The following is a 24,537-nucleotide window of genomic DNA, read 5'->3' as shown; positions in this document are numbered from 1 at the left end:
GGCCCACACTCACATGTACAGCATGAAAAGATAAAAGGGATGCCCGGATTCTGTGTGCGCCATGGCGGGGGGAGTGAAATTGAGGGATGAACTTGAACACGTTACATTTTCAACAAGAGGCCCGCTCTAGGGAAGAAGGAATGCCCCGTGGCATTTTATGGGCTAGTTTCTGGGACCAGGGAAGGGGTTGCCTCAGGGAATATTCCTGGGCAGTGATTAATGTGCACTGGGAAATCCTCAGCTCTGAGCCCAGGGCCTGGTAGATCATGAGAGGAAAGCGGCATAAAGGATGAACCCTTATTTAAAAAATTAAAATGAAAATTCGGATTATGAACGGGCCGTGCATGTGCAGTTTGCTTTGGGTGAAGAGGACGCTTTTCCTGAACAGCACCTTTCTTTGGTGGTGTGTCTCCCCTGAGGTGTGTGTTCGGGTGGTGGTGGCGGCGGGTGGTGAGGCTGCTGCAACAGATTAGTCAATAGATCCTCAGGAAAGCAGGGGTTTCAGAAATCAAACTCCAGACAAACGTAGTCTTTTTGGTACATTAAAGGGACAATGGAAAGCCATCTTAAGAAAAGTAATGAAGTTCTTTGAAGATCCCCAGCTATTACAACAGTGTCTATTCAACAAGCCAAATAGGTTCGGAAGTGAGAATTCAGCTTTGTCTTTCCTTTTGGCCCCACTAAGATTTTCTCTCCCCCAACCCTGACTATCAGCGGTGTGGCAGACACCCTGTGACTGCCTTTACTTAGTTCTTTAAATCCTTCCTGTTAGCCATGTTTGCCAGAGAAAGCCAGCTGCAGCCCAGAGAGGTTAAGAAACGTCCCCCAGGCCACACAACCACCGTAAGCAGCAGGGCTGAGACGGAAGCCAGACCTCTGTCCTTCCTGCCTTGTTTCCCTCCACCCTGAACATGGGTCTTCTCTGGATTACCAACCAAACCTAAGGTTTAACTCTTTCTTTTGGTGAAAAAATGACGTAAGTCCTCTCTATTTTCTACAGGGACAGAAAGGCTCCTTCTTTTGGATAAAAAGCCTTAAGCACCCAGAGAAAGAGGCAGAATCCAACCCTGAGATAATGAAGGCTAAAGAAGCCAATGTTGGAGGTCATTGGTAATGGGGATAATAAACAACCAAGACTTCTAATACTCAAGGCAATTTTCTAAACACCCCATGGGCATCAACTTAGTTCTTCCTCAATCACAACTGTATGGAGTAGATGTGATTATCATCTCATTTTACAGACTGTGAAACACAGGCACAGAAAGGTCAAGTAAATTGCACGAGACCAAACAGCTAGTAACTGGCAGAGGCAGGATTCGAACCCAGGTTGACTCTGCAGTCTGTGCTCTTTGTGCCAGGCATTATGTGAAACCCCTCCCCTGCATTATATCTCAGTTCATTCTCAAAACGACACGAGAAAAGTCGATAGCGTCTGTGCCCACCTAACAGGGAAACTGAGGCTCTAAGTGGCTAAGAGAAGCCCCGCCACACCCACCTACTTGATGGAACAACCAAAACAGTAATGCTTTGTGCAGAAAACTCGGTGCCTGCCTCTGGACTGAGCAGAGGGACCAGCTGCCCGAGAGGGCTTGTGTGCTGCGTGGGCCTCATGGGGCCAGGGGCTGGCAGACGGGGACCTTTGTTTTCTACAAAAACACAAAGCCATGACAACACATTCCCAACATTATTAGTCTTCTTTCTGTTCCTCTTTTTCCCCCTCCCTTCCAGCTCAGGCACCTCACAACCAAATGAATCAATCCTGAATGGCCCTATAAATAAATAAGCATATCAGTCAACTCAGTAATAAAACGAAGGGATGAAAAATATGGAAATCAGCGACATTTGTGTAAATCCAGTTACTGTTTACTTTAATATTGGCTTATATGCTTATGCAGTTCCAAAGAGACAGATCTAAAGTAACATGGTGCTTGGTGGACAACAGACTTAAAACGCATCTCTGCCGGCAGGCGCTGAGAAGGGGCAGTCCTTCCGGGCCCTGCCTGCATCCCGTGAAGATGGAGACAGGCCTGTGAGGGTGGGGCATGTGAGAAACGCCGCCCCCCCCCCCCACTCAGTGCAATTTCACTGTTTTCCTAGCCTACCTCTGCACCAGCCAGATGAGTGGGCATTCTGAGAGCATTAGCCACAAAGTCAAATCAAGAGGAGAAGTGGGGGAGGTCCAGTCCCATCTCAGGGCTCCAAGCAGGCAAGAGAAACTGGCAGAGGACAGCTCAGCTGTTGCCAGAGGAAGTGGGGCCCAATGGGTGGGATGGAAAGAATGTGAACGACATCAACTGTTTACTCAGAGGGTGGGTTGGTAGAGAGGATTTCAGAACAGGCAGGTAAGTGTTTGGACTTATATGCAAGGCTGCCTACTTCAAGAAGCAAAGCCGAACGGAATGCTGGGGGAGAGCAAGGGTCAGCAAGTACAAGCCTCCAAAAATGAGAAACTGGCCTGGAAGGTGAGGTGGCTTGTTCAAGGCCATGGGTATCACACATGGCAGAGCTGGAGCAAGGCTGGGTGATGTCCAGGAAGAGGGGGATTTCTTGGGCTCGGAGACAGGAATTCCATTGAACCCAACAGAGAGCTCAGACTCATCACAACACCACGGGCTGACCTAGAGGGAATGGGGTAGAGAAATTCCTCCCAAGCTTCCAGAGGCTGCTGGCCTCCTCTGGCAACTCCAGGTGGGACAGGAGACGGAACTGGGTTTGGGACATGCCAGGGGCCTTGAATCTTACCTCAGCTTGGAAGCTTTTTAATACAGGAGCCACCATCTCTCTGATTTCCTGAAAAAGAGATCAGTGAAGAGTTCACCACAGTGCCAGGTGGGACAACCATGGCCCCTGACTGCAGCTCACTGTCGTCCCCTAGGTCAGCATTCCCCAAATGTGTACCGTGGACCCGGCACTCAGTGGCACCTTGACGGGTTCCTCTTGTATACACCTACACAGGGACACACACACAAGGGGACATATCAAGTCCAACACCAAGTTTCTTCCCTGTAGGACTCAGAGCCTGAGCCATAATGAACACAGGGAACTTCCAGCAGAGGGACAGAAGAAGTGGCATTTCTCAAGTGGATTTGATCATGGAATCCTCTTTGATGCAAAAGACCTGTGCGACTGGTGGTCTACTGTGGGTACTCTTTGGAGTGGGGACTGGAGAGGTGACCCCAATTCCCCACACCTGGGGTTATGTCACCAGAGTCCCCTCATGAAGACCTGTCCCTTCGGTGTTGCTCAGGGGCTATCTCTGTCAGGTCGCCATCTCTGCTTCCCCACCCAGCACTTTAGTGATATCACATTGCATTTGCTTTTCCTTCCTCACCAGAGCACAGGGCTTCTGGCACCCTGGCTGGGTCACCCCTCACAGCATCCAGCTCAGTGGAAGGGCTCTGTAAAGGTCTGATGACCTCTGTGACAAGGGGCTGCCTTTGGAAGGGAGCCCCCTATTTCTAGAACCTCATTTCCTGCTTTGCACAAGTGACCTTGAGGCTCCAAGTCCCAAGAGCTCCCCTGGTAAACTCCTAGGAATTCTCCCCAGTGTGCAAGAGAGGGGGTTTTAAAATCAAGTGTCCCAAGATCTGGACCCTAAATGTTCCAGTTCCCTGTGAGCCCCACTGGTGACTTGCCCTACTGCCCTCAGCCAGGGCCCACAAGAAATGTGCCGCACCCCGTTAGGAGGAGGAGCTGGGGGTACTTGAGAGCATGGGGAAGGAGGTGACAGCAGAGAGAAGCAGGACGGAAAAGAGATGGGCAGAAGAATACCAATGCTCAGGTAAAGAATAAGGTAGTGTGGCTTCTGCGCTGGGGGAAAAAAAAATCCCTCTTCTGGGTCCCGGGCTCCTCTCCTCACTGACAGATGTGTCCCATAGGGCTTCTCAGAGCTGCGGATATACAGATATGTGTTAGGCATCTTCAGAAGGGACACAGGGAGTGCGTGTGAACCTAGTGGATTTGATCTTTAAGAAACCACAGCAATGGAAAAGACAACGTAGGTCAAAGGTTGTCAGCCGAAGTGCCGTCAGATGGGGAAGTGGACACAAGGGAGGCAGACCGGGAGGTCCCATGGCAAACTTCTTAAGGGAACACAAGCCTAATGGGGGTGGCAGCTGCTCAACTCTGTGTGGTGACTGTCACGTGGGCACGGAGCCTCTGTGTGGCCAGATCTACTGAGCAGTCTCAAAGATGCTGGAAACCCAGGTTATTGGGTAAAATCTCCTGAGATGCTAAACATTGACAACTTACTGTAAAATCTGTGGAGCAATAAAACACTTGGGCAGGACACCTTTGGTTCAGGTTCAGGACATGGCAATGCCAGGAAGGACTCAGGAACCAACTTTCCAGCCTCCTGAATTTACAGACAGGGGGCCCGAGGCCACACAGGGGGCTGGCTTGCTCAAAGTCCTGAGTGACATGGCTGGAACTTGATGTGGGTCTACAGATTCCCCAAAGAGGCTTCTTTCAGAAGCCCACGCTCAAGTGAGTTTAGGGGATTCGAGTGTGAGTGAGGCTCCACAGGGAGGGGTTAGCAGGACTCTGGACCAGGGCACTGTCTGCCTAAGCCCTCAAAGGAGATAAGCAAAGGCACCCGTGGGCCGTGTGCTGGCCACCAGCCAGATGATGTTCTTAAGTAAAGCCTTAGCATGACTCTCCCCATCAGGAGAGACTAGCTCCAAAAATGAAAAATTTCAGAGGCACGACTATAATAGAAATGGAAACTTATTCCTCCTAATTACATAATTGCATAATTATGCAGTATTAAAATTATGTAAGCTGAACTCGAGGCTTAAAACCTGGCCTGGATTTCCCTCCTTGCCTGGGCCCAGGGAAGGGGGACGAGATGGAAGGCTGCCTTTCATCTCTGCTGCTTCCCAGAGACTGGAGGGACAGAGGCAAAGCCTCTGGTACTCATTCTGGGCAGAAAAATCCATGGAAAGACCAAGCTGTTCTCTGTTCTAAAAGGGAAGGGAAAGTCGTTAAGTATCACCATTCTTAGCTCCTGGAGTCAAACCAAGGACTGTATTTGTGGCCTTTCTGAAGCCACAGCATAGAAAACAGATCTGAGATTCCTGCTCCTTCTCTGAGCGCACATTTCCTAAGCTCTCACACCTTCGATTCCTGACAGACTTGCTCCATGGCGAAGTTCTAGCTAGATCCTACTTCCCTCTCTTGTCTTGAAGAATCAAAGATATTCGTGACTTGGGTGAAGAGGATTTCACAGCTAAGAGACTGTCCACATGGCCCAACCCCTGGGTGGGCCTGCGTCTTTTCCATCTTTCCACGGACCCCTCCTCCATCAGCGAGATGGCACCAGGACCCCTAGAAGATTCCAGCAGGCAGAGTGGAATCAACACCTCCAGGTCTGATAGCAGGAGCTCTCGCCTCCTCCAAGAGCAGGGCCACCTGAGCAGGTGTGGACAGGCAGCTCAGCTAAACTGCTGGGAGGAGCACAGCCAGCTTTGGGGGTGGCTGGGGCCTCTGTTTCCCATAATGACTCTGAGGTGCCACCCAGCCGCCAACATTACATGCAGTCAGAAGGCTTTATTTTTCCTATCTGTGTTTACTTTACCATTATTAAAAAAAAAAAAATTGAGAAGCCACAGGGGGCCTGAGAGAGGAGGGAAAGGAATTCACACATTCACCCCTGTGAAGAACAGAAACAAGTCCTTTCTAGCCCCTTCTCCTGATGGGGCCCTTACATTGTTTAGGGCTAGTCATTATCTGGACCACCCTCCTGGCAGCTGGGAAAGACAAAGCTGGTGGCTGGGGCTGTAAGGGACAGGGTGGAGGGGAAGAGCGAGGCATCTATGTGGGGGTGGGAGTTGGTTTCAGAGACGGAGGGAAGAAGGAAGTGGGTGGCTGTAGCTGTCATCTCTCAGACGCCAATGGAAAAGCAAAATAAAATCAAGAACTCCATACAAATAGCTTTTGCCATCAAGGCCAAGCATTTGACTTATATGAATGTGGGGAGAAAATGGGTGTTTTATAGAGCCTTCAAAAACAATGGCTTTGGTGCAGAAGCATCCGCCCTTACTTGAGACAGGGCCGCTGAGCACCACAGGGCCAAGAAACCCTGAAAGGTTGGGGGCCGTAATTCTTCTTTGGGGCTAATTAGCTTCTTTTCTTGTTAGTCACTTATGTCTACAGTTTTCAAAATATAGTTTGAACAGAGAAAAATATGCATTCCTACTGAGTTAATTCTGTAACAGCAAATATACTGTACCTCAGGTACATTTTTCTTAAATTCCCGGCGGAGTTCAATTAAATGTTTATGAGAATGTTCACTCTCCTCCTGCCGTGCAGACAGCTCAGAAGCGACGGAATTAAGCTCCTTCTGGAACAATAAAAGAAAGAGAGAGAGAGAGAAAAGAAAAAGATTTTTTCCTACTTTTCCTTTTTAATCATCATATAAAATAGTATTCTGAACAAGTTTTCTTAACTTACGAAGCTGAGAAAAGACAGGATATTGACTCCTGGTACAAATGAATAATTTACGAAACTGGGGATGCAACCAAAAAAAAAAAAAAAATCCAGGACAGCTCTTTTTGCTGGTCTGCAGTCGGGGCAGATCGATAATCTCCCATAAAGTGGGTGGAGTTGTTTTTTTCATCTCTCCCCCACCCTCCTGCACCACCTCTTAAATTTCCAAAGGAGTGATGGCATAAGCTTGTCAGTAACTGTAGAAAAACATCTCCAAACCGTGTCAAAATAGTAAAGTGCGACATATTGTATGGGCATATCCTAGTGGAAGAAAGTGCTGTCGACAGCTTTCATATATCAGAGGTGGGAACTGTTCCAACTATGACTGACTTACACTTAAGGGTTCATAAATACGCCTTTTAAGATATAGATGGCTTTTTAATTTCAGCAGATTTTGGAAAAATGAAGGTGCCAATAAGAAGCAAGCTGACCTTTTGTGTATCCTGAAGTAAATCATGTACGGTTCACTTCGAGTGTAAGAAATATTTCGCTGAAGATGCCCAGATTCAGGAGAAATGAATTAGGAGGTTGCCTTGCTAATGTGCAATGAAGGCGTCAGGCCAGGTTTTTACAGGACACACCATGGAGGGGAAAAAGAGAGTAAGGGGTGGAGTGGGGGGGTCTCCAGCTCACATGGCCAACGTCTCCTGGTTGTACATGTGTATTTGATCACTCCTCTTGTAGCTTTCTTCACTTTAACGGTGGCAGTTTCACACAGGCAGTACAATTCACCACGAGTTGTCATGGATTTCATTTGCATAATTCAGGAAATACTCTGTTTATGTGGTCTGCTGCCTTCTTGCACCATCCCGAGATGGGCTTTTTTTCTGGACCATAACTCGAGGAGCATTTCTGTATCTATCACCCGATTATATCTGCAGCAATCAAGCCCTATAATTTCCTAAATCCGGTGATGCAATAAATTTCTGCAATCAGATTTATTAAAAACACACACACAGATGCAAGGGTGTATTTCTAGGGTGAACTCTTTAATCTAACATATGTATGATGAGGCCCAGCACCGTGCTGAAAGACCCCATTTGTCATTGCTAATATGCATTCATCTTGCACACACAATGAAACACTTTTACCATTAGATAATGAAATAAAAGTACTATTAACCGCTGCAAATCCTTTTCCCTCTAAGAGACAAAACGCATGGTAATTGTCTTATATCATGTCTGAGAGTCGGTAAATCTGCTCAATAGCAGTTCACCATAGCACCATAAAACACACCCATCGGAAGCTGGAAAGCCTGCCCCAAACTCAGGATGTGTGTCTGCCTATGGAGCCTTTGGGAGAAATCAGGGAGAGAATTTCTATTTTTGGACAAATGTCCAACCTCTTTGGAGATTCATGAAACCAGAAGAGAGAAGGTCCAGGCATAAAGTAGCGATTAAAATAGGCTTGGGAATAGGACCTGTGGTGCTCTCCAAGGTGCTGAAACAAATTCTGTGCTACAGTAGTAGGTACACCAACCTGAAGGTGCAGGGACTTAGGGCTCAAATGCCCCGTGGAATTTTGAGCCAGGTGAGGAACAAGGTGCCATAGGAGAGAGAAACAGAACAGTTTCTAACAACCTGCCGAGGTGACAGAAGGGGGAAAAATGGAGATTTTTGGTTTACCATCATTTAAAAATAATCATTTTCCAATAAAGATACTACAATCAACCACAACCAAAAAAATTGAATGATTGGAAAGGGATCTGTGTTTTCAGCAATAAGACAAATAAAAGGGAGACAAACACCAACCAGGTGGTGCAGCCAGGTGGACAGAACCTCACCTGGCAGGAAAGAAGAACCCAGAGTGTCACAGTCAATTTGGTTGTGGCAGAGTGCTCACAGTTGTCCTTAGTTTTTCTTGTCCATCTTGAAGACAAAGATGTGATTTTTTACATTGCTGAAGGACAATCAGAACTGGGTCTTGAGTTGACATCACTTGATTTTGGATGGTCGAGTATCTGACATCACATTCTTATCTCTGGACTACCGTCCCTCTCTGCACCACAGCAACCAATATACCTGGTGGGGGCTGGACTTGGACTCCTCATTCAAAACATCCGAACCAGGCTCTGAGAGGAAATCTCAGAGGAGGGTAAGTTCACCTGCCTGACACGACTACCCCGGTTCCCTCCATCCAAACCTCCTAGAATGCTGGGGGGTGTGAATCTGTCTGCTCTGTCCACATTTCCAATGAGAAGAGGTGAGATCAGGCTGGGGAATATCAGCAGGGCCCCAGCCCTGGCCCCATGTAAGCCCAGATCTTGGAGTCTTTCCTGTTCAACCCTAGAGGAGTAGATGGTATGACTTATGTCCATATTCTTTTCAGCTCTGTCTAAATATGCTCATCCTTCAACCCTAATTTCTTGTCGAATTTCTATGGTAAGCTTACTAACAACAACAACAATAATAATGATCACAACTATCATTTATTGGGTGCTTACACGCATCAGGCATCATGGTTAGCTCCTTGCAAACATTATCTCAGGTAACAAACACATTAATGTGTCTGTTAGGTGATTCAATCAGGGAACTAAGAAGTAAATTAGTCTATTCTAATAATTCAGGTGTGAATCATCTCCTTGGTGGATTATAAAGGCAAAATTGTAACGCCCCGCTCTTCACAGGGCTTCTACTCCACTTTCCCACTAGCTGGGGGGTGTTCAGGGAGCTCATTTGAAACACTATAAATGAGAAAAGCATCAAATACAGTACCAAGTGTTCAATAAATGTTGGCCGGTATTAATCTTATATTTAGATAAACTGAGAGCTCAGTAAACACCGTGCTAGATCACTGATTCTAACAGTTTTACATTTCACAGATCAGTAAAAATCTCACCAAAAGAAAAAAAACCCCATAAGACCAACAGGCTAATGCCAAGTCTGTATCAAGCAAAGACATTAAAAATCACTCTCTCCCACCCTAAAAGATAGGATATTTGAACATCAACAAAGCAAGTGGGCCAGTGACAGAAATGACAAATCTTTAAAAATAAACACATTTAAAATAAAAAGCTCACAACACTGTATTTTGAAGGAACAGAAAAAACCCCTCTGGTCCACATAAACCAGAGGCAGTCTGAGTAAAGTTTTAGAAACTGAGTGAACCACGGTGCACACACACAGCTAGCCTCTCCTTTGATGATCAAGCAGAATTCCAGATCCCCGCCCAGCCCCCAGCCCCCAGCCCCAGGGAGCTATGATTAACACAGCCCCAGACTTTGGGCCAGGCCCAGGCGGGGTGGAGACTCATCTGATTAACCGGCCATCAGCAGCAGACAGACAGCCCGGAGCCCGGCGCAGACCATTCAAATAATGATCATCATAAACAGCCCATTTGCAACTAAAAAGAAATAATTTTAATGAGCTTGAAGCAGATGATAGATGCAGCTGAGGCTTGGGCCAATATGCAGAGAGAAAGGAAGCTGGGATTGAACTGCACCCAGGACTAGGAGCAGCAGGAAAAAGCCGGGGTGGCAAGGAAGGGCTCTTCTGATGGGAGGGACAGCCCTGTTGCTAGCCTGCTGTAAGTGCCCACTGCCAGGGGAATGCCCCTAGTTCCAGGTGCTGGGTAACCTGAAGGCTTAGACCTCCAAGGCACTCAGAGTCTCAGAACATCTGAGCCAGAATTACTGTCCAAACTTCAACTGCACACACCACTCTGCATGCATTCTGCCATATTGATACTCCACATGAATTTCCATTTAATTGTTATATTTTCAAAACAACTCCTATTTATTTCTTTTTGATTGAGATGTGCAGAGCCTCAAGTTCAATTTTAAGACAGAACTGTACATCCTTGCAACCACTGGCCAGATCAAGGTATAGAATGTCAACATTTCTAGCACCTCAGCAGAATGTCCTCCTGCCCCTTCTAGTGAGCACCGCTTAAAGGTAACCAGTATTCTTACTCGAGCATCAAAGATAAGTTCTGTCTTCTCTTGACCTGCATGTAAAGAACCTCTGTTTTTAAAATCTAAGTAAATGCATTTAAAAAGGAAATGTTTAATAACTAGAGAATCTTATGCCACCAACAGGTTGCAGCAGTTAAAAGTTCGGTGAAAACAAAGCGTTGCCGCCTGTCATTGTTAAAACAGAGGGTTGGTTGGCAAGAGCTGGAGGGGCGGTCCAGGTAGTGAGCTGCCAAACAGACTTTCTGGAAGGGCTGAGGCAGTGTAACCCACGGCTCCTCCTGATGCGAGTCAAGCCCTTCTAAAGCCAGACCTACTTACTGCTAATAACCATCTCATGTCCTGTCATTGGGTGCGCTCCCCACACTTTGGCAAACATTAACTGAATCTGATTCTTCCATTTTAGAGATGAGGAAACAGGAGCAGACAACTTAGCTACCTGCCCAAGCCACAGAGCTGATGTAAGAGGCTGGATTTCTTCAGAGGGGACGGTGGGTCTTGCATGGGGAAGAAAAATTGTTGGTTATCTATGGGGAGGCAAGTTCAAGCATCTTAGTTCAACTGTCTCCCCAACCAGGAGAGACTGGGACTCACATTACCAAGAATTCATAATTTTGAAAGAAATTTAACACCTGATCCCGAAGTGTCAACTATGTATACAGTTTTGAGCTAGATGCTGTGTTTTTTTTAAGATTTTATTTATTTATTTTTAGAGAGAGGGGAAGGGAAGGAGGAAAAAAAAAAGAGAAACATCAGTGTGTGGTTGCCTCTCTCATGACCCCTCCTGGGGATCAGGCCCGTAACCCAGGCCTGGGCCCTGATTGGGAATCAAACTGGCAACCCTTTGGTTTGCAGGCCCACACTCAACCCACTGAACTATAGGGGAGACACACACAAAACACAATCTGTGTTGTGCATATGCATGTCAGTTCCCCCAATATATGTCCACACTCTTCTCAGCTCTGAAGACACCTCCACACAACACATCATCACCTTAATTTACACCAACTCTGAGAAGAGACCTTCTAAAAGAATGCAGTAACTGTTAGGGATCAGGGTTACGGAAGCGAGAACCTCGGGTGTTTCCAAGGCTTGAAGGGATTTGTAAAGGGAAACAACTCTTCCTCAGTATGTCCCTCCCCTACTCAAAACCCACTTAGGGCTCTCCACTGCCCTAACACAACTTCCATCCTTCGGATTTCAGCATCACTGGGTTCCTGCTAGCCCCTCCCACTCTCTCCTCTCCTTGGTTCCTTCCCAACCAGACTGAATTCCTTGTAGAAATCCAAGTGCACTGAGGTCTCCCAACTCAATGGCCCCACAGACTTCATCCATCATCTAGATGATCTCACTCTGTCTTTGAAGTTAATCTTAGTTATCCTTTTGTCTGGACTCAAATGTCCCCTCTTCCAGGAAGGCTTCTTGGACTCTCCCCTCCAATCCTGGGCATCTCCTTTGTGCCTGTTAACCCTTTCTGATATTTTCCCTCCAATTTTATTTTTTTAAATCCCTAGAACCTTTCCTTCAGGTGAATTCTTACACAGAAGTTCCTTATAGAAATCAAGAAATCATAGCTAACATTTTTGAGTGCCTATTATTATATATATGACAAAGCTATGCAGAAGAAGTCCAGCCACTGTTAATATGAGAACGTTTGTGCAACATCGATATAACCTGGCAGCCAAGGGCAGTGGACTGGAATGTGCATGTGTGAAAAATGACGATTTCCCTGCACTGGTCAGTGAGGGCAGTAGATGACATTGAGTGAACATGTGTACTGTGTGGCCACTGCATTCAAAATGACTGGGCAAGCAGAACAATGAATCTGCACCAAATTTTGCATTAAGCTTGAACATTCCTCCGTGGAAACCATTCAGATGATTCAGAAGGCTGCAGCTGTGGGCAGCTGATGATTGGCGGCTTCATCACAACAATGTGTCTGCTTAGGGCAACGTGTCATCACGTCTTGTGCAGTTTTCTGGTGAAACACCTAATCACCCAGGGGATCCAGCTCCTCCACAGCCCAGATCTGGGGTGCCCTCCGACTTCTCACTGTTCCCAAAACTAAAATCACCTTTGACAGGGAAGAGATTTCAGACCACAGATGAGATTCAGGAAAATACGATGAAGCAGCTGATGGTGACTGGGAGAACTGTGTGAGGTCCCAAGGTGCCTACTTTGAAGGAGACTGAGGCATCATTGTCCTATGTACAATGTTTCTTGTATCTTGTAACTTCTTCAATAAATGCCTCTATTTTTCATACTACATGGCTAGACACCTTCTGGACAAACCTCGTATACTAATATTTATTGACTATACTAAATATTTTATTTATATTATTATATCCTGTAAGGATTTGTGAGCAAAGTGACAGTTGAGATTCCAGGACAGGTATAGGAAACCAGGATGAACAAACTTCTAATATAGTCTCCAACTTCCCCAAATACAGACATAGAACTCTGCTTTCTCTTCACTATAGGGAGATGCAACCAGAGATGCTGGACCCTCATTCACCCAACCATCCACCCACCTACCCATCCATCCAACCATCATCTCTGTCTGATGTGCTAGCTTTTAGATAAGGGAGACAGCAGTGATGAATCAGATACTGCTGTATGGTCCAAGAGTTCAGAAACCAAAGGAGACAAGTTAGGGCATAAATAATTCAGGTAAAAGGGGACAAAGGCCATCGTGTTGAGATATCATTCCAATGCAGGCTTGGAGGAGTGTGAAACCCTGATATACCTCCTATATTTGAGATGGGTATGGAAACAAATTCGACAAGGGAGAGAGGTAGAGTTTCACCCACCTCTTCTAATTAAATCACTGTGTGGTTCCCAACGTGGGCAGGGGCTTACCCTGGCTGGTAAGCCCTTTATCTGACCTCCATCCAATCATCTAACCGACCATCCGCTCATCTACTCATCCAATCATCCATCTATCTAATCACTCACTCAGTCATCAATCAGCCACCCAGCCATCCATCTACCCACTCACCCATCTATCCACTCATCCATTCATCCAACTAATTACTGAGCTCAAATTCTGTGCCAGGACAGGGCTAGGTATTGGTATATAGAAATCAACCAACTAAGTCCTTGTCCTTAGGGAGTTCACAGTGCAGTGGGGAAGACAAACAGGTCAACTTGAATGTGGTGTGCCTAAGATATGAAAAGTATAAATAAAGCATCAAAGGAACACAAGAGAGCACGGTGATTTCTCGTGATCTGGGGAAACTTCTGACCTGGGTCCAGAAGAATGAGTGTGTTGAATGAAGAAGACAGACATCCCAGGCAGAGGGAATGGGATAATCACCAACAGCCCCCTAACTGGTCTTCCTATTCCTGCCTTTCATTTTCTTCTTTTTAATATGTACCATTATCAAATACTCTATGCATTTTACTTACTTATTTTATATACTATAATGAAAACTCCATGACAGCAAGGCAGAGAATCTGGCCCCTCCCTTCTTATTACATACTCAGTGCCTAGAACAGTTTCTGATACACAGTAGACACTCTAGAAATGTTTGTTGGTCAAATGAATGAATAAATGAATGCTATGTATCAGAAGCCCTGAAAGAGCCTGGTCTGTCTGGGTAAAAATGATGTGGTTCAGAGACCACAGACTTGTGTTCAGATTCTAGCTTTGACATTTTACTAGCAGCATGGCCTTGGGCAAATGACTCAACCTCAATTTCTGTGTCTTAACATGAGGATACAATTTTAAGCCCATAGTGTTATTAAGAGGATTCCTTGAGAACCAGACTGTAAGAACGAAGTGAAGTACTTGGCGCATTGTCTAGCGTCTTCAGTGTTCATGCTCCCCAATGAAATGTCAGACCCTCAGGGTGGGGACTGGGCCTGTCTTGCTCACAGCTACAACTCTTCTGAGTGCCAGGTTAACTGTAGACACTCAACGTACATTTGTGAATGAATGACTGTTAGTAGATATAAGCATGAGAAATCCTTTGTGGTAGAACCTAGGTAGGGCCCCCTTTGGGGCACCAAATGTCCCATTCCATGTCTCAGGTTCATGGAGCTATTCGTGGCTCTGCCATCAGAATCCCAGGTAAACACAAAGCAGGAGGGTTTTCAGGGGACACTGTGGGGCACAGGGCAAGTGTTGCCTTCAAATGGGCCTCAGAGGCTGGCTCTTGGAGGCGGCTGGGAGGGGGGATGACCTGGGGTGGAGGGCACATGCTGGCCTGCCGTGAGCAAGGGGACAAGACAAGATGGATGGTTCTGCAACCTGCTGAGATGGATAACTGAGCCGCGCTGAGAGACAGCCCGGGTTGCCAGAGCCATCCATCACTCCCTGCACCGTATGTAAATTTCAGATGCCAAGATGTATTGGGCCAATTATCTGAGGCCGGGGCAAGGGGCGGTGTCTATGTGAAAGAGTTTCCAGCCAGGCAGGCTTTACTACATTCCATCAGCTGGGCCAGGGTGATAGTTCACAGTCAGGTCAAAGAGCCCAACCTTGAGGCCTAGGTGTGTGGGTGAGACTGCCAACTTCTTAGTGAATTTTATATAATAACTGTTCCATAGAGCTTATTATATAATACTCTGTCCATGCTAACTGCCACACAAAAGTTCACTTAATTCTCCCAATAATACTTGGCTTGCAGTGGCTTACAATGTCTGCTGAGGGAGCAAATGAATGGTCCTATGATGTAGGTACCATTTTACACAAGGGACCTGTAGAGACAAGGCCACTTGCCTAGGTCACACAGCTGGAAAATTACGTGGGAATGTGAACTTATGTCTTTCTAGGTTCTTTCCTTCAGATACTGATGGTGCATCCTTTCCTGGGTCTCCCTCAACAAGGACTCATGTGGCCTGAAAAGCAGGAGCATGATTGGGTCTGGTTAGTCTATCTGTCTGTCCATCCATCCATCTACCTAGCCACCCACTCATTCATTCACTCTGTTATTATTTAAGTACCCACAATGTTGCCAGAAGAAGCCAGACTCAGGTCCTGCCCACATAAAGGGTTTGGTCACACAGAGCAAACAGACTATTAAGGCTACAGTCCTTCAGGCTCTGCTAGAAGCTCCCCCAGCTCTGGCTTCCAGAAAATCCAGGTGGCAACTTGCTTTTAGCTGGAGGTAGGCTAAGAGCCTGCATTTGGCAGAAAGATCAGGTTAGAGGCCTGAGGCTCTTGCTTATTGGCTCCGTGAGCTTGGGCAGACCCTCGGCCTCTCTGCATCTAGGATTCACCACTGTTAAATGGAGCCGTGGGGACCCCTCCCTCTCAGCAGTGCATGCAGGATGAGAGACTCATGGCTGGCAGGGGGCCTAGGCTACAAGAGGTGTCTGGAAGGGCGGGGTGCTCTGGGTACAAGCCTGGTGCTTGAGCTGGGGCCACCACAGTCCTGAGGCCCCAAACTGTGGTGGGGACATTGCTCTCATCAGCACATCCTGATAGCTCAATCCAACCATTTTTCATCCTCTCTAGTGCGGCCACCCTGGGCCAGACCACTGTCATCACTTGTCTGGGTGACCACAGGAACCTCTTCATTGGGTTCCCTAGTGCTGCCCTCACCTTTCTACAGTCCCTTCCCCAAGAAGCAGCCAGAGGGATCTTGTTAAACCTAAGTCACATCCTGTCTGTCCTCTGCTCACACCCCTCAATGATCCCCACCTCAAGGCCAACGGGCTCACCAGGACATCAAAGCTCCACGTGATTTACCTCTGGCCTCACTTCCTTCTACTCTTCCCTCACTCACTCTCCTCCAGCAGCATGGGATCCTTGCTGGCTCCTGAACACCTCAAGCAAGCACATTCCTTCCACATGGCCTCTGCACTGGCAGCTCCCTCTTCCTGTTCCCTGCCCTCTCCCTGCATCCCATATGGATTTGCCCCTTTTCTCCTCTGAATCTTGGCTCATGTCGCCTTCTCACAGAGGCCCATCTTAACATCCTTTTAAAACAACAAGCACCCTTCCCTACCACTCCTGTCACTCTCTGCTTGTCTCTCCTCCACAGCACTGGAGTCATCATGTTTACTTCAAGCCCCACCCCTCCAATGTCAGCTTCAGCAGGACAGAGACTTTGGGTCACTGACGTATCTATCTTCAATGCTGGACACAACAGCGGGTGCTCAATACTTGCTGAATGAATGCATGAGTAAAGGAACAAATAAAACACGAACTGGCCAACTCGCGTCCCAAACCCCCATCCTCTGCAGTTGTCCCCACCTCAGTGCTCTGCCCCACCTCCAGGGCCCCACTCCCACCCTCATGCATCAGGCAGGAAGGCAACCCTGGTCCTGCTGCAGGAGGCTGTCCTTGAGAGAGGATGCCAATCAAACACCTAATTATCTTGCCACAAACTGGGAGCCACATCTGATCACTTCCTCCTGCCCTTGATTACTGTTTTATATTCCAGAGTTCTCAGAATGCAAAACCTCATGGCACCAAGAAAATAAAGTAGCCCCCACTCTGGTGGGTGTCGAGTGAGGGGCTGGGGATCCTTATGTACTCTCTTAGGGCTAACACATCTGGTCCAGCTGGGCAACTTCTCCCTGTGCCCTTGACCTTCCTCTGTTAAAGGGGGTAGGGCAGGCACATCAAATAATCATCCATCCATCCATCCATCCATCCACCCATTAGACATGCATTTATTTGAGTGCCTACTATGTACCAGGTGCTGTTCCAGTGCTGGGGATCCAGCAATGGAGGAGTAGACAAAGTCACTGCCCATGTTGTTGGGGTTATCTGGCATTTATACAGTTCTGGGGACCAGGCAGAATGACAGCAGTAAAGATAGTGACAGACGTTGATACCCTTCTGCACGTACTAAGTGACAGACATGGTGCTAAGGGATTTATAGCTGTTCTTCCCTGAGCCTCATAACAGTCCTTTGAAAGTGATGTTTCTAATCCACTTTTCAGATGAGGAAACAGAAGCTCAGAAAGAATGGGTCACCTGTCCCAGGTCACAGCATATCCTGACCTAAATCCCCAGAATTATGGCATTGCCCTGAGGCACGTGTGCTGCTAGACACAATATTCTGGGACACATGCAGACCCATATCCCTGTGCCCCACATCTACCCCAGCTGTCTGTGACAAAGAGAGGTGAGTTCTGACCAATCCTTGGAAAGATTCACCCGGGACCTGGGACATACTGAACAGTGATCTTGAACCTCTAGAAATGCACTATCGAGTATGGTAAACACTTGCCTTGTGTGGTTATTTAAATTTAATACGTCTAAGTTAATTTAAACGAAGTACAATTACAAGCCCAGTTCCTCAGTCTCACAGGCCATATTTCAATGTGCTCAGTAACCTCAGATGCTAGTGGCCACCACATCGGACGGTTCAGGTACCCATCATTCACGTCACCACAGAAAGCTCTACGGGGCAGCACTGCTTTACCGCACCTAAGACGTGAGGGTTTCTACCATGCATCCCATGCCCCCATCTGTCATTCATCTCTCCAAGCCCTGGCAGCTCCCAGAATTCCCAGACCAAACCCTGATATGATTGAAATTAGGGGCCAAAAACACATGCTCAAGTCTGAGAAGACACGACCAAGTGCTGGGGAGGATGTGGAGCACCCCGTGCACCCACATGCTGCCGGGGGGAAGGCGAAATGGTACCTTCGGAAGACAGTTTGGCAGTTACTTAAAAAGTGAAACATAAATTTGCCTTATGACCTAGCAACGCCCTCCTCTACCCAAGAGAACTGAAGATACACGTTTGTACAAAGGCTGTACACGGGTGTTCATTGCAGCACTATTCACAACAGCCAAACAGTGGAAACGCCCCAAATGCCCATCAAGTGGTGAAGAAACAAAACGTGGCCTATCTATATCATGTAATATTATCTAGCAATGAAAGAAGAACAGAAATACTCAGACCTGTTACAACACGGATGAACCTTGGAAACATACTACCACGTGAAAGAAGCCGACACAAAAGAGCATATGGCGTATCATCCCATTTACATGAGATGACCGGAAAATCCAGATGCACGAAGTAGATTTGTGGCGTCCTGGGGCTACGAGTAGAATCAGGATGCAACTGTAAATGGGCACACGAGACCTTTTTGGGTGATGACAACGTTCTCCCACTGGATGGTGTGATGGGTACACAACTCTGTAAACACTAAAAACTGGGAATTATACATGCACAATAGGCAGATTTTATCACATGTAAACTGTAGCTCAGTAAAGCTGTAAAAATCTCAGAAGAAACAGGAGGCAGGGAACGCTCTGCTCAGCTGCTGCTTATAATCCACACAGCTCACACCAGCGCTCTCTTCAGAGCCCTCTGTCCTCTGTCAGACTGTCATCATACTAACAGACTTTTAAGGACACGTCGCTGGGTGTCCCTGGGCCTCAGGCTCTGTGGTCAGCATTTTACCTGAGTGGTTCCCAGAACCCCCATGTCACAGATGGCAAAACTGAGGGCTCAGAGAAGGCACTTCTGGCTCAAGAACACAGGGAGTGGAGGAACCAGAGTTCAGGCCAGTGTCCTGTCTGTCCCTTGTCCTACAGACCACAGGATACTGGCTCCAGTTCTCCCAGAGATGCTGGTGAAGGCTCAGAAGAACAAACTTCATCCCGTGCCCTTGAAACCATGAGCTGGTGGCTGGGGCCTGTCCCTTGTGTCACCTGACGCTCTGCTGGCCGGGAACCATGGGGTCAGTTTCAGATGATTTCTATTCTGAAGCAGCATTTTGCGTTTCTTTTCTTTCTCTTTTTTTCCCCTAGGGGTTTATAAACTCTGTCTTTTCTGTATCAGGTTGAAACTTAGAATACAGGTTGTCAGCCAACATGCCAGGCATTTTTCTAAAAATAACCCAAATTGGTTAAGCCATTTTTAAGCAACGGAACAGTCAGGGGAGGAAAAAAAGTTGTTGGGTGGGAGAAGGAGGTAGGAATTTTAAAGGTGGTTTCAGACAGTTGTGTTTTTTTTGAATGGTTTCAAACTAAGTATAAAGAAGGTCTCGTCTGAACAAGATGAATTAGACCCGCAGCTGTGGGCACCAGCCATGCGTTGGTACGTGGCTGGAACGTGGGCCTCAGACAGGCTGCCAGGGAGGCACTTCCACCCCCACGTGTGTGGGCCTGCAGACCATCTGGGGAGGGGTCCAGAGGGGAGGACAGAGGGGAGAAGAGAGTAGGGGACAGGCAGAAACAGGGCTTTCTTCAGGAGCTGGGGGGACACAGGGAAGGGGACCCAAACAGTAGAAACGGCAAAGGCTGGAGTCTGCAGCTCTCTCCCGGGCAGGACCACTGAAGTGCAGAGGGCAACCCGCCCCATTAGGTCGAACTCTCACCCGGATGCACCTTCACTGAAACGTACTTTAACTCTCAGGAGTCCAGGCTGCCGTGTTCCCTGCAGAACTCAGGGGGCTGACGGGTGAGAGCCAGGGCCTGGCAGGTGATATCAAGGGTGTGGCACACAGAATGAGAGATGAGTGTCCCTGTGAAAGGGGCAGTGATACTCAGCTCTGGCTGATTGGTGGCCCAGAAGCTTGTGGGCACAGTAGGGTCAGATTCTACAGAAAAGTCCAAATTTGAAATCCAGATTTTTAATTTGAAAATCTCTCGATTTTTAATTGGTGGCAACAAATTTAGGGGAAAAAAATCAACAATGTAGCCAAACAAAATGGATTTACTGGGGGCTTTGGACGCTGGGCTGCCAGTTTGCAGACCCCGGTCTACCCTGTTAATCACACAGGATGGAGGGAATAAAACAATATTGGCTTCCATTTACAGTGTGCTTTTGATGTACCTGGCCTTGAGATAAAACAGCCCTCTGAGGTGGGCACTGTTATAGTTTCCCTTATAGAGAGGCGCACGGGGAGGCACAGAGGGGTTAAGTCATTTGCCCAAGGTCACACAGCTGAGGGGGCACAGATGGATTCCAGCCAGAGCCTTGATTTAACCACGAGGGGATTTTTGGCTAGGGGGCTGCTGGTACAACATGCCCACGCTGCCCTGTGGGATCAGAGACCCCTGGAGATGAGAGGGTCCTAACAGTCTAGATTCATCACACCCACTTTTTACAACCCAGCTCCCAGAGAGGCTAGGGAGGAGCTCGAGGAACCAGAATGTAGGTCTCTCTTGCCGTCCGCTCTACCCTGGCACTGCCCCAGACCAGCTGGCCCTGGAAGGTCTTCAGGAGGATCTGTGCTGTTTCCCAGTACCCTCCTCCCCACCCCTCCCCCATCTGGCCCACTGGAGCCACCCCCCACCCTCAAACACACCCTATAGTGGGGGGCAGAGGTGACCACCTTGCAGCCATCATGGGGTCCCCAAACTGGCTGGCTGGCGACCCCCATACCTCCAGTTCCTTCCTCCCAGGTTCCCAAACAGAGAGCCAGTTCACAACATAACGCTCATTATCATTTCTATCCCTCCTTTTCTCGGCAGATGTGCTGTGTGGTGTTACAATAGTGGGGAAATAAAATAAAAGAAATTTCAGAATTTGTGCTCCAAAGATATTCAAATTAGTTAATCAAGGGGCTTATTATTGCTTCTCTTCTCCCTCCCCACCCAACAGCTATCCATGAAGATAATTGATCAGCTGCTAATAACTGATTACACTTTACAAGTGTTTTCTGATGCCCATTACCAGTGTGTTTAAAGACATTTTGTGAAGTTCTAATTATTTCAAATTGTTCTGCTGTAGGAAACACCTTGGAACAGTCAGTTGGCAGCTGTGTCAGGGACTTTTATGCTGGTCAAAGCCTATTTGGAGACAGTGATCAGGGACTTGGGTAATCCCTTCCCACCCCTCACCTCCTTCATCCCTCCCATTTCCCTCCAATCTATTCTCCACACAGATGGAAGAATGCTGGCCTCCAACCACCATCGCTTAAAGATAAGCAAGGTTCAAACTCCTTAGCACACACTTCATTCATTCATTCACTCATTCATTGACTCATTCTTTCCTTCACACACTCGTTTACTTTTTTCATTTGCACAGCACAAACTCTTGTCTCAGGACCCTTGTATACACTTAAAAATGATTGAGGACCCCAAAGAGCTTGGTTTACATAGATATTATTAATCAGTATTTACTGTGTCCAAAATTAAAACTGAGAAAATTTAAAGCACAGGAATACACACGCACACATCCCATCAGCCATCACAGTGATGATACCATCCCACATCATGTAGCTTCTGGAAGATTCCACTGCAAGTTCTCTCACAACACACACGCCAGATTGACAGTTGGGGCAATGGGCTGTGGGGGTGCAGGAAGTGCAAGAGTGAAGGTTCTTACGCAGATGGAGAACAGATCAGGCGCACACGAACACAGGTAGCCTGTCTGCCCCTCTTCTGCCTTCGCTCCTCTAGGCTGCGGGCCTGGCATCAGCCGTGCCCAGAGGTGTGGCTCTGGGGTCCAAGATAAGGCTTCTGTGGAGCTGATAATAATGCCGGGCACTTCTCTGGATGTCCAGGAAAGATGAACGAATCAGGTGGTCAGAAACCATCTGAGGTGGAAAGATGTCAAAGGGGTGTCAGGATTAAGGACAGCCTGAGTTGTGAGGAGGGTGGGTGGAGGAATGTCCACCATTGATGTGGAGAGGCCTCTCTTCCGAAGATCAGTGACGAGTGTGACTGTGTAAGCAAGCAAGAAGCTGAGGACGATCCTTCTGGTGACAGCCTCTGAGTTAGATACGGTGGGCAAAATAGGACTCTGCCCTCACGCCTCACAAGTCCTAAGCAGTAATTGTTGAATTAAAAAGAACAGATGAAATAAGAATGCAAAGGCTAGGCCACAGAGTGAAAGAAGGTATGTGCCTTTACCTAAAAAAGATTGTGTCCAGAATAATAAAAATGCCTAAAACTTCATTAAAAAAAAAGAGAGAGACTACCTAATAGAAAAATGGGTTAGAGACTTCAACCAGTGCCTCTTCAAAGAGGAGATTCTAATAGCAATGAGCGCACAAGAAATGCTCAACCTCACTATCATCAGGGAAAAGCAAATTTAAACCACAACACTATACCTCTACATACCCATTAGGATAGCTAAGATGAAAGAGGTAACATCAGGTATTGACGAGGATGTGGGGCAACTAGATCTCGCATATACCACTGGTGGGGGTGTCGACGGGTATTCGGGAAAACTACTTGGCAGTGTCAACTAAAGTGAAAATATGCTTACGTATGCATTGTATGACCCAGCAATTCGACTTCGGGGTACCTGTCCCAGAGAGTATGTTCACCAAAATAGAGCTCACTATGCAAAGCATGGTTGTGGGCTAGCAGCATCAGCTTCACCCGAGGACTTGTGAGAAATGTAAGAACTGAGAGGACTCACCCAGATCTACTCCACTGGGGTCTGTATTCTAGCGAGGTCTCCAGGTGATTCACAAGTACATTAAAGTTTGAGAAGCACTGACCTGTAATGTTCTTAGAAGCACTATTCATAATAGCCTCAAACTGGAAACAACCCAAATGTACATTAACAACAGAATGAATAAATAAATTTGCAATATATTCACCCAGTGGCATATTGCAGTATAACTACAAACATGAATAAACTACAACAACATACAACAGTATTGATAAATCTTACCAATGTAACGTGGGACTAAAGAAGCCAGATGCAAAAAGAGTACACATTCGATGATTTCATTTACATACGTACAAAACAAGGAAATGAATCAATGCAGTGAGAAGTCAGGAGAGTGGCTGTATCTTGCGGGACACTAGAAGGGGTACAAGGGATGCTTCTGGGTGGCTGGAAACAGTTAGTTTCTTGACCTCAGTGCTCATTCACAGGTGTGTTCAGCTGTGGCAATTTGACGAGCTGTATCCTTGGAATTTGTACACTTATCTGAATGATTGTTCTGGGGGGCGGGAAGGGGAGAGTTGGGGGAGGGAGGTCCAGCTCTTTTCCTTATATGCAAAATACCCTGGAATCTGCATCCTGCCATCTCCACTGCCATCAAGCCCCATTATCACTTGCCTGGGCTGGTGCAGTAACCAGGCATGCATCTTCCTGATGCTCCTACCTCCCAACACAGCACCCAAGGGGGTCTGCACTAATGTGAGTCAAACACCATCACTCCCAGGCCAAAAACTCTTCAGTGAATTCCAATCACTCTGGATGCTGACGTCCCAAATTCTGCCCACAGCCAGCGAGCGAGCTGGGTGTGATCTGGCCTTGCCCCCCCTCTGCTGGTGATCACGCCTCCTGCCTTCTGTGTTCCAGCCACTCTGACTTTCACCAGTCAAGCATCTGATTACCTAGGGGCCTTGCACCTGCTGTTCCTCTTGCCTGGACCTCTGTTCCCCTAGATTTTCCTATAACTTGTCCTTCAGGTCTTCTCTGACCATGAGACCTAAATGGGACCCTGTTCTTATTCTCTCTCGGCCCCTGGAGGCTCGGAGCATCCTGATACACCTGTGCTTGCTTGCTTCTTGCTGTCTCCCCTGCTCTACTTTGATAGCAGAATCTGTGTGTATCTTGTTCACTATTGCGTCTTAGGCTTGTGATAGCACCTGGTGTACGCAGTGCTTGGCCCCCTTGCGCAGAAGGAAAAGAGCTGGTCCTCCCTCTCACTGCTTCTCCCCAATGCACCACAATCCTCTTCCTCGCCTGCCGTTCCTCACCTGTCCTTTATTTCTGGTGTTGCGGGTTCTTCGTGTTAGTAACCTCTTTATTGAGGTAGAACATCTATTCAGGAAAGTACACACAGTAGGTGTTCAATAAATACCTGCTGAAGGAACAAGGCAAAAGGTGGGCTCAAACACACAAAGACTTATTTGCAAAGCATTCCTGAGCACTTCCTGATGCTCAGTTGTCACTGATTTTAATGGCTATGTCACAGTCTGGCTGGCCCACTTAAGGTTTTGAAAATCTGTCCTTGAGGGACGTTAAGAAAATGAGACAGAAAGGCCAGGTTTAAAAACAGAGTGTTCAGTAAAAATATCTAATCGATGGCTTTTGGGTTGTGAGGTGACCAGCAGCCACATCCGCCAGTGACCTGAGCCAGAAGGCAGCTTTGTTATGGGAGATGGAGGTGATGTGGTCAAGGAGAGTTCGGGTAAGGGCCTGAGGGGTCACCTGGGCCTTCCGAGGAGGCCTGGCAATGTGTCTCAGAGGCCTCGGCCTTCCCTGGGGCTCAGCCCTGGAAACAGTAGGCTACCTTAGGGGTTGGGACAACAA

General features: G+C 47.4%; 1 protein-coding gene across 1 annotated transcript in view; it reads right to left on the bottom strand.

The window, feature by feature from the left end:
• The window catches only part of CUX2 (cut like homeobox 2), a 221,138-nt gene that overhangs the window by 76,588 nt on the left and 120,013 nt on the right, over positions 1-24,537 (bottom strand). Inside the window, exons 2-3 of the mRNA XM_053669843.1 lie at positions 6,230-6,340; positions 2,743-2,790 (exon numbers count right to left, since the gene is read on the bottom strand). Of these exons, the coding sequence (XP_053525818.1) occupies positions 2,743-2,790; positions 6,230-6,340 (159 nt within the window). The remainder of the gene's footprint in view (positions 1-2,742; positions 2,791-6,229; positions 6,341-24,537) is intronic.

This window comes from Artibeus jamaicensis, unplaced genomic scaffold, assembly GCF_021234435.1.
Source record: "Artibeus jamaicensis isolate MK-2021 breed Jamaican fruit bat unplaced genomic scaffold, CSHL_Jam_final contig_525, whole genome shotgun sequence".
Lineage (NCBI taxonomy): Eukaryota > Metazoa > Chordata > Mammalia > Chiroptera > Phyllostomidae > Artibeus > Artibeus jamaicensis.
The sequence above is the reverse complement of the archived record's forward strand: the minus strand, read 5'-3'. Positions and strand labels throughout refer to the sequence as shown.